At 41.3% G+C, this 18,543-nt stretch overlaps 1 protein-coding gene across 6 annotated transcripts; it reads right to left on the bottom strand.

Annotated features, from left to right (window-relative positions):
* Positions 1-167: 167 nt before the first annotated feature.
* Positions 168-17,994, bottom strand: ZNF554 (zinc finger protein 554). 6 transcript variants are annotated; one of them, XM_037823869.1, is made up of 7 exons: positions 17,744-17,994; positions 10,255-10,315; positions 9,463-9,502; positions 8,883-8,956; positions 8,313-8,439; positions 7,391-7,486; positions 5,065-6,856 (listed from the first exon to the last, which is right to left on the bottom strand). In XM_037823869.1, exons 3-7 carry the CDS (start codon positions 9,491-9,493, stop codon positions 5,670-5,672), a joined length of 1,515 nt encoding a protein of 504 aa, XP_037679797.1. In that variant the 5' UTR covers positions 9,494-9,502; positions 10,255-10,315; positions 17,744-17,994; the 3' UTR covers positions 5,065-5,669. The 6 variants fall into 6 exon arrangements, with proteins under 6 accessions (XP_037679799.1, XP_037679797.1, XP_037679795.1 ...); XM_037823867.1 differs by lacking the exon at positions 10,255-10,315 and having other exon boundaries at positions 9,463-9,522; XM_037823868.1 differs by lacking the exon at positions 10,255-10,315.
* Positions 17,995-18,543: the final 549 nt, after the last annotated feature.

Genomic DNA, 18,543 nt, shown 5'->3' with positions numbered 1-18,543 from the left:
TTCTTTGCAAAGAAAAAACCCTATGATATCCCCAAGGCAACCGAATTCCTATTTTAACTGATACAAGAATAACCAAGAGAAGCTTACATAAATTTGCTTTGGAGGTGAAATCACTTAAGACACTTAATAGATTGGTCCAAAACACCAAATGCATTTAATATAGCTACTCATGTCAAGAAAACCCTCTAGTTTGAGATAAACTGGAAGTACAGCTTCTTACATCACTTGTCATTTTATTAAGAAACAGAATTGAAAAAATTCTTTTGTTTATGGTTTGCAAAAAGGTTTTAGACAATTTATAAAAATTAGCGTTTAGAGAACGAACACAGGATATTGGCTTCAAATAAGTAAATTACTCATGAGAATGATAAACTATTAATAAATAAAATGTTATATAAGTTTCTGTTTATTATGAATAAAGAATACCACGTTTCAAAAAATCAGCATGAGATTTAGACGTCTAGTTTGGCCTCCCGAACCTTGTCTGCCTTCCATAATGTGTTCACAGACATATCCTGTGAGCATCCCAGGATTCCCATGTGTCCATCCTGTGAGAAAGGACATGTCATTTTATTTATGAGATTGAAAAATGAGGCCAGTCTGAATTCCTCACAAAATGCTCATTAGTACCAGAGAGAATATAACAACTATGACATCTAAGGGAAAAGAGAAGTGTGACTCGAAATTTAGATCATGCCAGGATGTTATTCGCGTTCAGAGGTAACACAGACGTTGTCCAACAAGCAAAGAATCGCAGGAACAGAAAGCTGACAGAAAGGATCAGATCCCTTCTCCCTCTTCCACGTTTCCATCTCCCTCCCAGGGTCCCCACCTGGCAGAGGTCCATGGGAAGCCCTCTAGAAAAGTGCATAAGTGGTTTGCTGAGTTTCTGCCCGCATCACAAAATCGAGTACAAAAGAGGAGGCATGGTTGGCTGAAAACTTAACCTCCAAAGATGTCCAGGTTCTAACTCCCAGAACCCGTGAATGTGTTCCCATACATGGCAAAAGGGACTCTGCGGGTGTGATTAGATTGAGGATCTCGAGTGTGGAGTTTGTCCCGGATCATCTGGGTGGACCCAGTACAACCCAATGATCTTCATAAGAGCGAGGCAGGAAGGTCAGAACCAGAGAAGGAGGTGCAGAGTTGGAAGCAGAGATTGGCGTGGTGTAGCCTCTAGAAGCCAGAAGTGAAAGAAATGAATCCTCTTCTTGAGTTCTTGAAGGAATGCAGCCCTGCCAACGCCTTGGTTTTAGATTTCTGATCCCGGAAATGTCAGAGGATAAAGTTGTGCTGTTTTAAGTCACTAAATTTGCATACGTTATTATAGCAGCAAGAGAAATCCTTGCCAATAGTTTAATCGTGGCACAAGTAGCTCTTATTCCCATTCTCACATTTCATGAAACAATTTTGACCTTTCCCTTTATACCAATTCACGTGACTCTGTTAATATTACAATAAATTTCTGAGGGATCTGGCAGTGTTTCACAAACAGCATCTCTGCACCTTTATGTTTGAAATATAACGCTTTTTGGAGACAAAGTTCTGATTAGAAATTTTATCCTGAACCATAAGTAACCATTTGTAAAACATAAGGGCAGCAGATTGTTACATTCATCATGAAGTCACTTATTAATGATTATGACAATATAATCTTTTCTGTATTGCTCTTTTACGGGAAAGGAAAGGAAACTCTTCAAACAATTATGATAAATGCAATGGAATATTATTCAGCCATAAAAAGGAAGCAAGTTCTGACACATGAACCCTGAAGACATGGTGCTGAGTGAAATAAGCCAGATGGAAAAAGAAATAGTGTATGACCCCATTTATATGAAATATCTAGAAAAAATACATTCATAGAGTCAGAAAGTAAATTTGAGGGTGCCAGGTCCTGGGGGGAGTGGGGAGTTATTGCTTCTTGGGTGCAGAATTTCTGTTTGGGGTGATAGAAATTTTTTAGTGGATGATGGCAATGGTGGCACAACATTGTAAGTGTAATGAATGCCACTGAATTGTACACTTAAAAATAGTTAAAATGAGAAATGTTACGTTATACATAGGTTACCACAATGAAAATCTAACAAATAAAGTGTAGAAAAAGATTTGGGAGAAAAAACCTATTTGAAATATATCAATCCTACAAAATATGCAAAGAATAACATGACTATCCATATACCTACCATGAGCTCTGATAAATCCTCTCTACTATATTGTCCTCAGATTTGGTTAAAGAAACAAAACATTATAGGAGATATCTATTAGTATGCTAATCCCCACCCTCTCTTCCCATTGGAAGCTATTATCAGCAATGTGTTCCTAATTCTTGTCATTTTTACATAGTTGGTACTTATTATTGCCAGGTCATATATATGGAGCCATAAACTATATATAACATTGTTTTGCATATATTCAAATTTTATAAAAATGCTATTACCCTATTTACTCTGCAACTTGGCTTTTTTTTTTTACCTTTCAAAAAATGACTAAAGTTGTTAAGTCACAACTTATCAGTTTAATTATAATGTTTAGTGTAATAAATGTCAGAAGAAATAGAAACAGAAAACATACCTTCCAAATTATCAGAAAAGACACATTCCTCCGATGCAGATAAGATAGTAAAAGAAAGAAAACAAAAGAATCTTCAAAAATAAGAAACATGGCATAAAATATGTTAGCAGAATTAAAGCCAACCATCATTATTACGATAATAATTGACATAAATGTATATCCCTTAAAAGGAAAAAGGATCCCAAAAATAAAATCCAACTATATGCTACAAATGAAAGGCACATCTAACATGAAGGGCTTTTAAAGATGACATTCAAAGGGTATGAAAATATACCAGAAAAAAAAAAATGGATTAATTGTGTTTAAAAGCAGGTATCTTTGTATTCAAGGAGAAAAAAAGCATTAAAGGCAGACAAAGAGGTCACTTCAAAATGACACAGGGTATAAATGACAATGAAGACCTGTCATGATTTTTCCCCCAGATAAAGAATATAAAAAACTGAGAAGCAAAAATAACAGGAAAATATTGGAGAAGTTAGGAGAAGCACAATAGCAATAGGAAATTTTAACTCATTCCCTTAAGCTAATTCTTTTTAGATCAACAATTAAGGAGAAGCTGTGTTTCTCAAAGTACAATTGAAAGACTACATACATCAGTGAAGTAATCTGGGATGCTTATTTAAAATGCAGATTACTAGGTCTTAACTCTCACTTCCCAAATCTGAATCTCTGGGTATTAAATTTGAAAACCACTGATTAATAACGGTTTGACAAGTCAGATTCTGAATCATAAAACCAGAGAATACAGTTTCTTCTTAGGCATATTTGGAACAATTATAAAACTCAAGCACATAGTAGACCATACAGTAAACCAAAATGAATTTCAAAGATTCAAGACAGTAGGCACATTTCAGACCACATGATAATAAAAGCAGAAAGATAATAAAGGAAAGAGATGAAAAGAATCTCTGAAAAGCCCAGTTAATATCATATACAATAGTGAAAGACTGAATGCTTTTTGCTAAGATTGGGAGCAAGGCAAAGATGTCTGCTTTCACCAGTCCTATTCAACAGCATACTGGAGGACCTAGCCAATGCAATATCACAAGAAAAAGAATTAAAAAAAAAAAAGACATGTAAACACATGGACATTTTAAAAACATATTCTCTCCCAAGACTTTTGTGTCAGAGAAATCAAAATGAAAATTGCAATTATTTAGAAAATAACAAATCTACCACATGTGAAAACAAAGCTGAACTAAAGCTCTCCTCTGGGTAAATCCTTCAGCCTGGATCCTCCAATGACTCATGTCTCAGCTTAAATGTTAAACCCTCAGAAAGGCCCTATTTGAGATTGGTCCCTCTCCTATTATCTAAGAAACATCCTGTTTAGGTCCTCCATAGCATCTACTAAAACTTGGAATTATTTAGAATATTTCTTTAGTGTCTGTCTGTGCCCTTCACTCTCTCATAGGACCAGCTATATAATTTGCAGGGCTCACTGCAAAAAGTAAATGTGCTCTCAGTGGAGGAGGGAGATTTTGTTCAAAAACTAAGAATTTCAAGACAGAGACAGAAGAGTGTTCAACTAATCACATGGTCTTTCTGAAAGCAGAGCCTTGTGTGACTGCACTGGTCATACACACATGAAGCCAGTCCTGCTCCCTCACCACTGGAAAATCTGTTCGAAGATAGATAAAATCTCGTTTGTCTTATTCACAGATACTTCACACAATGAAGAGCTCAGGCTCTCCATAAATAATTGTTGGAAGGAAAACAGCATAGTCCATGAAAACTCTAAGTCAAGTGTTCTTAAGAAAATGCTGAGAACTATAGATGTTTCCCCCCAGAAAACACATCTATGCATATTTTGTACACAGTTCTAGGTTCTTCATAAAGCCATTGAAGGAACTTATCCCTCGATCCATTAGGATTTACACAAATTCCAAATAAAAGATCCCCACTTTAAAGAAAGACTACACAATTCATGTGAACATACCAATTTAGATAAAAGGAAGCAGGACTGGCAATCTGCCTCACACCTCTAGGAAAAGATTCAGAAAAAAAATTAGTTGACTTCTAGGGGAGAATTTGGAACATCGAGCTCCCCTGTATCCCTCTTTGCTCTGTGGGATGGCAAACGTGGCACTGGCTTTGTACACATTCTTTGTGTTCAAATCCTGATTCCACTACTTTCTAGTTGTGTGATCTTGGGCAAGTTACTTTATTTCTTTGTTTCCTTTTCTGTAATAAGGGTTTATGAATAGTTACTACTTCATGGGGTTGTCATGAAGGTTAAATGAGGAAACAAACATAAGTGCTAGACTGCTATCTGACATGTAGTAAGCAACTAATAAATATTAATGATGTTCAGCATTCATACCCACACACTTGGCTGCTATCTGGATTGTGAAGTATATTTCATGGTTGGGACTTTTTTCAAGCCACCAAAGGTTGCCACACTTCTCTAGCTCCAAGATCGACTTCATTATTGCCCTCTTGCTAGCCACAATCCTCCCCAACCAATCAATGAAATTCAACGCCCGTCTCAACTTTTGATGCTGTGCAATTTTTATTTATTGTCAAAATGATTACAGCAATACTGAATGATATGGAAAAAAGACAGAAAATCACACATATCAGATAACCCTGAAAAACTTTTCATTTTTTCATGTCTCTTTCCAGTCTTTGCTCTTTATGTATATATTTTGACTGCACTGTATGGAATTATATATATTATTTTGCACTTTTTACTTTTGACATAACATCCAAAGAGCTTTCTGTCTTAGCCAAGTTCTACATTGCGAGAGTAATACATGAGTCGAATTAGAAACTAGGTAAGTGAATAACAGTGCTGGAATGATTAGGTAAAATGTTTGAAACAGAATACTGAAACAAAAATATTGAACCCAAGACAAAAAGTTTAAATGGAATAACTTCCGTTTCAACAACTAAATTAATCATAATAATTCTTAGCAAAATCCCATTCCACATTAGTGTTCCCATTTGCCAATCATATCAAAAAGGACCAAACCCACTAGGTGTAGCTCAATGGCAACTTTCCCTATTAAAAGGCCACATCTCAGATCTAACCCTCAGTGCTTTCTTAAGGGCAACATTCAACCATAATTATATGGTAGATTACTAAAAAGCAATCTCTAAAATCCAATAAGGTGGCTGCTCTGAAGGAAAGCTTTCCCACAGTCAATGATTTTGTAGGTTTTCTGAGTTGTGTGGGTTTTCTGATGTGTAATAAGTGAAGAGCTCTGGCTAAAGGCTTTCCCACATTCATTACAACTATATGGTTTCTCTCCAGTGTGAGTTCTCTCGTGCCTAACAAGGGAAGACCTCTGGCTGAAGGCTCTTCCACACTGATCACATTCATAAGGGTTCTCACCAGTGTGAGTTCGCTCATGTTGATTAAGAGATGAACGATCACTGAAGGCTTTTCCACATTCGTTGCATTCATAGGGTTTCTCACCAGTATGAGTTCTCTTGTGCAAAATCAGATAAGAACTCTGGCAGAAGGATTTCCCACAATCTTTACATTTATAGGGTTTTTCCCCCGTGTGAATTCTCTGATGTTGAGTAAGTGATGAAACCCTGTTGAAGGCTTTCCCACATTCGCTGCATGCATAGGGCTTCTCTCCAGTATGAGTTCGCAAATGTCGAGTGAGGGTTGAGCTGTGTGTGAAGGCTCTGCCACACTCCTGACATGCATATGGTTTCTCTCCTGTATGAATTCTCTGGTGTTCGCTGAGAGAGTGCTTCCGGTTGAAGACTTTCCCACACTGGTGACATTCATAGGGCTTCTCTACAGTATTAATTTTGTTATGTACAGTAAGAGCCGTATTATGATTAAATGATTTCTCACTTTCAGCATATGCAGAAGATTTCCCTCCTGGATGAGTTCTTTCATGTTGAATAAGGTGACTATTTTGGCCAAGGGCTTCTCTACATTCATTAGTTTCACAGAATCTCTGATCTGCATATCCCATTTGATGACTGTTTAAGAATGAATCAGGTCCCAAACTCTCCATATGTGGATCACATTCGTGGAAATGTTTCCCTGTAGAACTTCTCTGTGATAAACCAAGATTTGAGCTCAAATTACAGTTTCCCCCAAAATCATACCATGTAGAAGCTCTCTCCTGAGAAAATGCCCTTGTTTGGATGTACATCACCGGCCTCAAAAGCCTCTTGGGGTCTTCAAGATTCTCCTCAAATTGATCACATTCCCCACCTTCTCTGGTGAACCTTATGATATTTATACCACCAGATGGTTCTTCCCCCAAAATGATCTTCTTGTAAGTTGACTCTTGGTTTTGCAGTCTCGTCTCCCAATCTGTAATAAATTGGTGGTGGGGTGGGGGAAATGTTTGAAGAAAGAAAATACTAACTTAAGAATGACGGGACAAGAGAGCTTCCAATGTATATACTGCATGTGTGGATTCACCGTCAAATTTCAGCTTTTGACATGGAGGAAGGAGAGACGGATCAGTACATTAGTGTGTGAGGGACAGCACACAGAGTAAGGAAATGATGGAAAAGAGGGCAAAGAAAATGCAAATGTAGAAGAAATTAGTCCACAAAGGGGGAGAGTAAGGATGACAGAGGGAATGGATTATTAAGAAAGCCATGGAATAAGAGATATAACCAGAAAACACATTTAATAAGAAAATGGATGTTCTTTTTTCTGCCACCAAAGAGGGGTGATAGAAGGTTGTAAATGGAAAGAGAAAGCTGTTGGAAGTGAGAATGAAGATCCAAGAAAATACAACCAAATAGCCTTGGCCTTTAAGGGGTGATCTCTTAGATCAGCACCTTGGGAAGGTGCTGCCCCCGACCCTGTCAGGACTCCCGTCTGCCTGGTTCTCACCTGAACAGGAGGCTTGGGGAATTTCTTTATCCATAGTCCACATGGCTTCTCCCTGTTTCAAGTGGAAAGGCATCATTGGTCGAAACAGTGAATACCCTGCCAATGGGAGAAGATGGGTAACTTCAGAAGTGTGTGCCAAGGAAAATGTACCCCCCTCAACACCTGTTTCAGCACTTGGATTCTTCACAGCTTCTGAAAGAAATAAGAGCACCTCTGAAAGGCAGCACATTGACCAAGCTAAAGATTTTATTTCCCTAGGTAAAAAATTACGGATCTTTTGCAACCTGCATGATCTTTGAAGACATCATTTTGAGTGAAATAAGCCAGACACAAAAGGACAGATATTATACAACATCACTTATATGAAATACCTAGAATAAGCAAATTCAAAGAGACAGAAACTAGATTCGGGGTGACCAGGGGCTTGGTGGGGGTGGGGAATGGGGAGGTATTGCTTAATAGATACGCTTCTGTTTGGGGTGATGGAAATATTTCGGTCATGGATGTTGGTGGTACAATATTGTGAATGTAATTAATGTCACTGAATTGTACGCACAAAAGAAGTTAAAATGGGACATTTTGTGTTGTGTATATGCTACCACAATAAAACTTAAGAAAAAAAATTATGGATCTTCACCTGGGCAGAGAAAGCACACGTGCCCTAATTAAGTACCCAAGAGGAATTAACCAAGCCTAAGTTAAGACACGCATTTCAATAGCAGCTTCAACTATCACATGCTAAAGAAATCAGGCTCTTTGTTCTGCTGGAGAAACCAGTAGACTGTGAGCTTCTCAAAGGCAGGAACACGTCTGTCTTTTTCACCCATAAACGCCCAAGTCCTAGCATAGTTCCTTGTACACAGCAGTTGCTAAATAAATGTGTTGAGTTAATGAACACATGAATGAATGATGGTGACTTTACCCAGTGAGACCAGGTTCCTGTATGTCTCCAGCATCACGTCTCTGTACAGGCTTTTCTGGGCTGGGTCCAGCAACGCCCACTCCTCCTGGGAGAAATCCACTGCCACGTCGTCAAAGGTCATTAAGTCCTAAAATATCACATAGATTCCTGTTCATGAAGGGACCATCGAGTCAATGAAGCCTTCATCAGGTAGTCTGCTCAACTCCCATGACTGCTGGTGGAAGGATAAACTGGTAGAATCTCTTTGGAGGCTAATAAGACAACACCCATCAAACTTACAAATGCACAGACCCCTAACACTGCAATTGCATTTAAAAAAAAAAATGCATCCCACAGATTTCGTCCAAATTGGTTGGATTTACTCTAAAATGCCTGGAGCTTATCTCTTCAGCATTGTTTGGAGAAGCAAAGACTGGAAACAATCACAATGCTCCCCACCCAAGGGCTGGTTTATAAATTAGGTATATCCATATAAAGGGATGTAATGCACCCCCTCCTCCCCCCAAAAAAATCATGCATTGATGTGATACACTGGGAGCCTTTCAGGAGAAAGAGGAAGTTCCCACACACCTGGGACCAGGCGGGCAGGTAGGCAGCAGCCATGCTCTCCTCTTGGGGAAAAACAGGTTCCTGGGCAGGCAGAGCTGGGGGAGGAGAAAGGCACTGTGAAGACTAGACCCAGGCCTGTCCTCAAATGCCGGAATCCTTGCTCTAGAGGCCCCTCTTCCATTCGAAGTGACACACACACACAACAAACAGCCAGCAAAAGGCAGGACCAAGGCCAGGGGCCTTATCGCCTCCATTTTTTTAGTTCTTTGATATTTTCAATACCTGCCCACGTTTATAAAGCATACGAATTCTACTACAATGCAGGTCCCAGACCCAAATTCTGGAAGGTTCCATTCAGTTGCCACAGGTACCTCTACCCTCAGAGCCATCACACTTTGGGTTTCTGGGACTCGTAATCTCCCTTCCCACCCACTGGCTCCTTGGTCTCCCAGCCTCTCCAGGCCCCCTGGCTTTCCTCTCTTCTACCAAACCACACTGTCTATTGTAGGAAGGATCCGGGATAACCTGTCCCCACCCGCAAATACCCGGCTCTGTTTCCCGCAACACTGGGGCACTGCAGAAGATAAGGAAAGGGACTCACCGGGGGTAGAGGGAGGACCGATGGCTGTCATCGCAGAAGCCTGTGACGGAAACACACCAGCATGAAACAACAATAAGAGAAACAGGCATTTCACACGCACCCTCTACGCGGGGGACATCGCGCCAGACGTCTCGCATGTGTTTCCTTATCATGAGAAGCAGGAGAAATGGGTGGGAAGGCTTCACGTACCAAGCGGACCACCCCCTCCCCATTCCTCCAAGGAAAGAGCATCTCGTGACCTGGGGCTGAGCTGATTCTGGTACTTCCGGGTACACCGGAAGCAGTCCTGCAACCGGAAGCAGTCGTACAACCAGAAGCAGTCCTGTACCCGGAAGCAGTCCTACACCCGGAAGCAGTCAGGGTACACTGGAAGCATCACTTTCAGGAAGACTCAACTAGTAATCAGAGCAATTTAAGAAACCCCCACTGTAGGATTTATCCCCATTAGCCAGTTAACCCTTCAAAATCATCCCCTTGGAAGCCAGACACAAAGACAAATTCTGTATGATTCCACTTACGTGAAATATCTAGAACAGGCAAATTCATAGACTTGGAAATTAAAATACAGGTTTTTCCAGGGACCGAGGGGAGGGGGAATTGGGAGTTCCTGCTTAATGTGAATAGAATTTCTGTTAGGGATGATGACAAGTCTTGGTAGTGGATCATGGTGATGGTTGCACAATATTGTGAATGTAATTAATGCCACTGAAATGACACTTGAAGATGGTTAAAATGGCAAATTTCGTGTTATATCTATGTTACCACAATTTTTTTAAACATCCACAACCTCACCTCAAGATGATTTTAACAGATCCGTGGGTTGCAGTCATGTTTCCAGGTTGCTTACACGCACCTAAAACAGTTTCAAGTACTTAAAAAACACATGAAAAAAGAGAGAAGAAAGTGCAGTGACAAATATATTCTATCTGACTCTTATTTTATGGGAAACAAAGCACACTCATATCTGAATTGTGTTGTTCGTAGACAAGTGCCTTTAAATACCAGCTTGAAACTGATATTTCTTCATAGCTTTAGGTACAAATTTAAGAACAAATCATGATGATTTAAGAACAAATCATGACAATTTAACAATAATTTAAAACAAGTTGTAAAACAAGTTTGAAACTAACCAAAAAAAAGAAAGAAGCACCTAAGTTGTTCAGTGCAAAATGTAAGAATTCTAAATAATTGGGTCATTAAAGTACGTTCAGCAAACGATAGATGCCATTAAACCTAATTATATTTCAGTAACATTCTGATATATTATCAGTCCTAAAATAAAGATAATAGATATAGTAGACTGTTTTAAAAAATTTGTCCATATGGATTTTATCCACTTGTTTACTGTGAAAAAGTTGAAACTTGTCTTTAAACGTTAAACTTGTGGAGCTCCTGGTGTTCCAGCCCATTTGAAGAATCTGCCTGGAGGTTCCCATTTCCTCCATAGCAGTTTGGTTCTTTTGGTTGCAGAAATGAGAAATCCAGGCTCAAAATGGGTTAGACCAAAAGGAATCGCCCAGAACTGGGACTGTGGCATTCCATGAGGAGGAAGGCAAGGGTTGAAAGTTGCAAAGGTACAGCCCGGCCCACCGCCTCTACTACCGTAACACCCATGTTGAAGGAGGAAACCAGAGCCCAAAATACGCATGGAAGGAGGCAGACGAAAACAGGAGGGCACTAAAAGCTGATATCTACTACGCAATGTCCATGTGGCAGACAATAATCATTCTAAGACCTTTTTGTGTAGGTTATGGGTTGAATTATGTCCCCTAAAAAGACATGCTCTAGTCCTAATCCCTGGTCCCATGACTGTGACTTTATTTGGAAATAGGGTCTTTGAAGGTGGGATTAGTTAAGATGAGGTCACACTGGAGTAGGGTGGGCACTAATCCAATATGACTGGGGTCCTTATAAAAAGGGGAGAGAAGACACAGACTGATGCAGAGAAGGCCATGTGAAAATGGAGGAGGCAGAGGGAGTTGATGTATCTACAAGCCAAGGAACACCAAGGATGGACAGCAACCACCAGAAACTAGGAGAAGGCAAGGAGGCGTCCTCCCCTAGAGTCTTCCGAGGGATCATGACTCTGCCGACACCTTGCTTTCAAACTTCTAGCTTCTACAACTGGAGGACAATAAATTCCTGTTGTCTTAAGCCATCGGGTTTGTGGGGGTTTGTTACAGTGGCTCTGGGAGACTAAGAGAAGTATTTACAACCTTCTCCCAAGTTCTGTGGGGTTCCTTCTTGGCTCCTGGGACTTGAAACTGTAGCTCAGGGCAATGGGTTGAAGACTTCCAGCCTCTTAGCTCTTCTACACCAATTCTCTCTCACCCTTGTTTGGCTCCAGGGATCCCCGGTCCATCTTGGCTACTGTCAGCAACCTGCTAGCCCCTCTCATTCACCCAGGTCTGTGGCACCTGCTTCAGGGTGTTTTTTTCCAATGCTCTGACCACCGAAATGCATCTCTTCTCCATAAGAAAGGCCCAGTGAGGACTTGTGCACAGACAAAAATGAAAGAAACTTCAGGGGAGGGGAGAAGATAATGAACCCTGGGTTGGGAGATTAGCAGAATGGCCAAGTGCTTCATCATTCCTTAGCAGGGGTCATCCATAAACAGGATGGACCCTCAGTACCCCAAAATGGTGAACCAGGAGCACAATGCAACGCTATAAGTCACAGCTTCTCCTCCTCAGCACTGTTGACAGCTGGGGCCGGATCACTTTGTTGTCTGATACTAAAAAAGTAAGGGCTGTGTATCTGAAATGCCAATTTCATGGGGCACATCGTATTTTGCTTGACAACCCTATGGGGGACCTCTTTCCTCCTCCAGGGTCTCCTCTCCTTCCATGCGTGCCCTGTAGTTACCCTCTTCCTGGATCTTTCTGCGGAGCTCACCTCTCTCTGAAGGTTTCTGAGCCATGTTGCCTTGCCAATAACTCTACCTCTGAATGCAAACACATCCCAGCCACACCAACCCAACCTGGCCTCAGGTGGCTGAGGTAGGACAGGCAGGAATAGCCAAATGCCAGGACATTCTCTCTTCTGGCCCTGGGGTCTCTGGTCCTGGTCAGAGGGGTCTCCTCTCCTGGGCCTGATTTTCCTGCCAGGCCAGGACTTGGGGACAAAAAGGCAGTGTCACCATTACTTTGGGCATATCCTGCCCCACTGCAGCTCCCAGCACTCCTGCCCAGTTGTGGTCATTCGATATTTGTGTTCTTGCTTCTTGCCTGAGTTCCTCACCACACCACAGATGCTGTTCCGGTTTGCTAATGCTGCCCTTTTGCAAAACACCAGAAATGGATTGGCTTCCATAAATGGGGGTTATTTGGTTACAAAGTTACAGTCTGAAGGCCATAAAGTGTCCAAGGTAAGGCACTTCACTGGACGATGGCCAATGGCGTCGGGAAAACCTGTTAGCTGGGAAGGCACATGGCTGGCGTCTGCTTGCTCCCAGGTTGCGTTTCAAAATGGCGTTCTCCAAAATGTTGCTCTTGGGGCATTTGTCCTCTCTTAGCTTCTCAGGAGCAAAAGTCTGCTTTCAAAGGCCATCCCCAAAATGTCTCTGTAAGCTGAAGCTCCTCTCTCAGCTCCTGTGCGTTCTTCAAAGTGTCCCTCTTGGCTGTAGCAACCTTGCTCCTTCTGTCTGAGCTTATATAGTGCTCCAGTAAACTCATCAAGGCCCATGCTGAATGGGTGGGGCCACACCTCCATGGAAATTATCCAATCAGAGTTATCACCTACAGTTGGGTGGGTCACATCTCCATGCTACAGTTGGGTGGGTTGCATCCCCATGGAAACACTTAATCTAAGAATTACAATCTGATCAACACTAATACGTCTGCCCACACAAGATTTTTTGGGGGAAACAATACATCCAAACCAGCACAGACGCCATGTCACCAAGGGCTGTGTTTGCCCTGGTTATGCCAAACCTCCAGGGCCTAGCACAGCTTAATGAATATGTGCTGAATGAATGTAAAAATTGGCCACAGGAAAACCCACACACGTGTTCAAAGGAGCTTTATTCATAATTGCCGAACACAGGAATAAACCAAGATGCCTTCGAGAGGTGAATGGATGAACAAACCATGTGGGTATCCATTCAATGGAATAGTAGTCAGCGATCAAAAGAAATGAGCGATCAGGGGGAGGACTGTGTGAAGGTGTTGGAGCAGGAAGCTACAGGTATTGGTCTCTCCACCAAAAGGACTAATGAATTGGCAGGAACTCTCTGAATCAACTGTTTTGGAATTCTGGAGACTAGTGGAGCACCTACAGCATCCAGGGAAGAGCTGGTTGAAGAGGCTGGTAAATTTCAGGAAACATGTAAAACAATAATTAAATTCTGTGAAAATGGGAACATGATGTGTTAAAATGTAATCTGAGACAACAACATTACAAAAAGGGAGGGAGGGAGATGCATAGAAATAGAAAAAAGAGAATAGGAAAAAAATAGCAGTCTTTGAAAAGATCAGTAACTTTGACGAAACTTTAGCCATACTGACTAAGGAAAGAACAGATGAAATAACTAAAGTCCGAACTGACAGGGAAGGCAATCCTACTAATCTTATAGAAATAAAAAGGATTATAAGAGAATATTATGAACAAATGTATGCCAACAAAATTGATAATGTAAACAAAATGGACAAATTACTATAAACACATAAATTACTTAATCTGACTCAGGAAGAAACAGAAAAACCTCAACAGACCAGTAGCAACTAAAAAGGTTGAATCAGTAATGACATACCTCCAACCAAGAAAAGTCCAAGGGTGGATGGCTTCACTAGTGAATTCTACTAAACATTTCAAGAATTAACTCCAATCTTTCTCAAACTCCTCCAAGAAATTGAACAGGAAGGAACCATTTCCTAACTCATTTTATGAGGCCGTATTACCCTGATACCAAAACCAGATGAAGACAGTTCAAGAAAATAAAACTGTAGACCAATACCCCTTGTGAATATAAATGCAAAATCTTTAACAAAACACTGGCAAACTGAATCCAATAGCATATTAAAAGGGTTATACACCAGGACCAAGTGGGATTTACTCCTGGAATACAAGGATGGTTCAACATAAGAAAATCAATGTAAAGCACCACATTTATAGAATGAAGGAAAAGAACCAAATAGTGATCTCAATTGATGCAGAAAAGGCATTTGACAAATTCCAGCACCCCTTCTTGATAAAAACATTTAGAAAACTAGAAATACAAGTAAACTCCCTCAACATGAAAAAGGTCATATATGAAATACCCACAGCTAACATACTCAGTGGTAAAAGACTGCAAACTTTCCTCTAAGATCAGGAACAACACAAAGATGCCCACTGTCACCACTGTCATTCAACACGGTATTGGAAGTTCTAGCCGGAGCAAACAGGCAATCAATCAATCAATCAATGGAATGCAAATTGGAAAAGAAAAAATAAAACTTTTCCTTTTTGCAGACAGCACAATTCTATATAGAGAAAATTCTGAAAAAAAAAATCCACAACAAAAAAAAATTAAGAAAAATTCCATCAGCCTTATTTGCAGAGATGGAAAAGCCAACTGTCAAATTCATACGAAAAAGGAGAACAAAGGTTTTCATTCTCCAATTTTGAAACTTATTAGAAAGCTATAATAATAAAAATAGTGTGGTACTGGTATATTTATATACTGGTCTACTTATAGACCAATATAAATCGAACTGAGAGTTCAGAAATAAATCTACATATCTATGGCAATTGATTTTTGACAAGTCCTCTCAATGAGGGAAAAAGGCTCTTCAACAAAATATGCTTGGAAAAATGAATAGGCACATGCAAAAGAATGAAATTGGACCCTTACCTCACACCATATACAAAAATGAACTCAAAACGGAACAATGACCTAAATATAAGAGTTAAAACTTTAAAAGTCTTAAAAGAAAAAATAGTTAAATATCTTCAGAATCTTGTATTAGACAGGGGATTCTTAGACTTTACACCAAAAGAACAAGCAACAAAGGGAAAAAATAGATAAATTAGACTTTATCAAAATTTAAAACTTTTTTACATCAAAGGGCATTATCAATTAAGGGAAAAGACAACCTACAGAATGGGAGAAAATTGTTGCAAATCATGTGTCTGTTAAGGGTTAATATCCAGAACACACAAACTACAACCCAACAACAGTAAGACAAAGAACCCAATTAAAATATGGGCAAAGTACCTGAATAGACATTTCTCCAAGGAAGATAAACAAATGGTCATGAGTACATGAAAAGACGCTCAACATCATTAGCCATTAGGGAAATGCAAATGAAAACCACAATGAGATACCACTTCACACCCACTAGCATGGTTATCACCACAAAACTGGAAAATAAGTGTTGGAGAGATATGGAGAGATTAAAAGCCTTGTACATTGCTAGTGGGAATGTAAAATGGTGCCATCACTGTGGAAAACAGTTGGGTGGTTCCTCAAGAAGTTAAATATAGGATTGCCATGTGACCCGGCAATTCCATCCTAGGTATATACCTAAAAAAATTGAAAGCAGGGACTCAAACAATAATTGTGCTCCAATGTATACAGATGCATTATTCACCATAAGGCAAAAGGTGGAAGCAGATGAATGCATAAACAAAATGTGGTCTACCCATACAATGGAATATTATTCAGCCAGAAAACAGAATGAAGTTCTTATACAAGCTACAACATTGATGAACCCTGAAAACATCATGTTGAGTGAAATAAGCCAGACATAAAAGAAATATATTATATGATTCCATTTATATGAGGTATCTAGAATAGAAAATTCATAGACAGAAAACAGTAGTTACCAAGGGTTAAAGGGAGTGGGGGGCAGGTGGAAAAAGAAGTTATTGCTCAGTGGGTACAGAGTTTCTGTTTGGGGTGCTGAAAATATTCTGGAAATAAGATAGCAGTGAAGGTTACATAACACTGTCAATGTACTTCAGGTCATTGAGTTGTACACTAAAAAAATGGTTTAAATGGGTTTACATTATGTATATTTTACATTTTTTTTTAAAACAAATGAGCTATCAAGCCAGGAAAACACAAGGAGCAACCTTGTGTGCACATGGCTTAAGTGAAAGATGCCCGTATGAAAAAGCCATATACTGTATGATTCCAACTATATGGCATTTTGGAAAAGGCAACAATATAGAGACAGTAAAAAGATCAGTAGATTCCAGGGGTTTAGTTTTGGGAGGGAGAAGAACAGATAAAGCACAGGGGTGTTTTAGGGCAGTGAAACTATTCTGTAGGATATCGTAATGGCAGATAAATGATATTATGCGTTTGGGAAAATGCACAGCATACAACGCAGGAAGCGGAGCCACATGGACTTTGGCTTAAAACAATGTATCGATATTGGTTCATCAATAGAAACAAATGTGCCACAGTAATGCAGGATGTTAATAATCGTGGAATGGGTAATTTTGAGTTGCATCTATGTTACTACAATAAAAAGCTTTAAAATAAATAAACAATAGGGGAAACTGTGTGTGTGGGATGGGGTATTTGGGATCGCTATACTTTCTGTGCAATTTTTCTCTATACCTAAAGCTGCTCTAAAAAAATACTTTTTTTTTTTTTTTTTTTAAGGGGGAGAAGGGGGAGATCTCAGATTTCATCTGTCCTGAAGAAGATTCTGGCTCCATCTTGGGGCAGCAGAAAATCCCCTGGGTCTGACAAGCAGTAGGGTTCAGGGGAGGGGGGGGCCGGTCTGTGCACTGTGGGGTGTTGAGCAGCCTCCCTGGGCTCCCCCCACTCGATGTCCGGGGCACCCATACTTCCACCCTTGTGACAATCAAACGTCCCCCACGTCCCTAGGGGGACAGAATCGCCCCCACCGTCCAGATCAACAAGCAGCCCAGCTAAGTCTACCTAACTCAGAAGGGTGTCCAAGCCCTTTTCCCTTTAGGATAAAAGAGAAAATGTGTTGGCTCCATTTTCCTCTAAAGTCCGGCCTCTAAGAGCTTTATCCAGCTTGCCCTCAGCAGTCTCCCATCCAGGGACCTTTGACTTTTACCAGATAAAGAAAGGTCTGGCTCTGCCATGCTGGGTGCTGGGTAGCCTTGGACAAGCTGCCTGAGTCTCTGAACCTGTTTTCTCGCCTCTAAGGTGACAAGTAAGCCACCCCAGGGGTCACACCCCCAGGCCACCCTTGCCCAGCCCCAGCGCCGTGTCCACTGTCCACCCAACGTCCCGCACAGGCTGGGTCAACAAGAGAAAGCCAGCTGGATGGAGCCAGGCCTGAGGGGGGGTTCGAATCCCGGCGCCGCCTCTTACCCTGGTGCGCTCCCGGGCGCGTGGCTCGCCTGGGTGGCCGTGCAGGTGGTGATGCGCGCGCGGTGTCAGCTGCAGCCAGGTGCGCCCCTGGGGAAGCGCTCAACGCAGCTCAGCTATTGCTGCGACTGATTTTATTGCCTGCACGTTTTGGGGCTCCCATCCCCACCCCCGGTGCACGTGGGCGCGCTGCTCCCTTCCGCCCCTCTGCGCGGCAAGCGGGACTCTCCAGCCGGCGTCTCCAGGAGCTCAGCCCCGCAGCCCCCGAGGCGCGCGCAGAGGAACGACTCCCAGTGCGCCTGCGCGCCACGAAGCTGCGAACTACAAGTCCCAGAAGGCGCCGGGGCGCAGCGCGGGGAGACCCGAGCCTCCGGGCGGCGAGTTGGCCTACAGCGCCCTCTGCGGGCGGGCGGTGTCTTTGCAGGTCCGAGGGCCCAAGTGCGGCTGCGCGAACTGGGTCCCCGCTTTTGGGGTGCGGGTCCGTACACACAGCCTCCGACCCCAAATGCAGTGCTGGCATTAGCTAAGCCTGTGTTTAAATCCAGACAATTTAACAATCGGCTATGGCCCTCCCTGAGACGCAGCTGAGGACTGGGGACAGCACTGCCACCAGTTCCTATGCGTTGCTGTGGGAAGTCAGTGAGAAAACTTGGGATGCCTGAGACCTAAAAGTTTGCCTTAATATTAAGGACTATAATAAATTAGTAATTTTATATGCTATCTATAATAAAGACATAAAGGTTTTCCATTATAATAATAATTTTGTACATATAATTATTATGTAGTATAATTATTATATATTA

This window comes from Choloepus didactylus, assembly GCF_015220235.1.
Source record: "Choloepus didactylus isolate mChoDid1 chromosome 25 unlocalized genomic scaffold, mChoDid1.pri SUPER_25_unloc1, whole genome shotgun sequence".
Classification (NCBI taxonomy): Eukaryota; Metazoa; Chordata; class Mammalia; order Pilosa; family Megalonychidae; genus Choloepus; species Choloepus didactylus.
The sequence above is the reverse complement of the archived record's forward strand: the minus strand, read 5'-3'. Positions and strand labels throughout refer to the sequence as shown.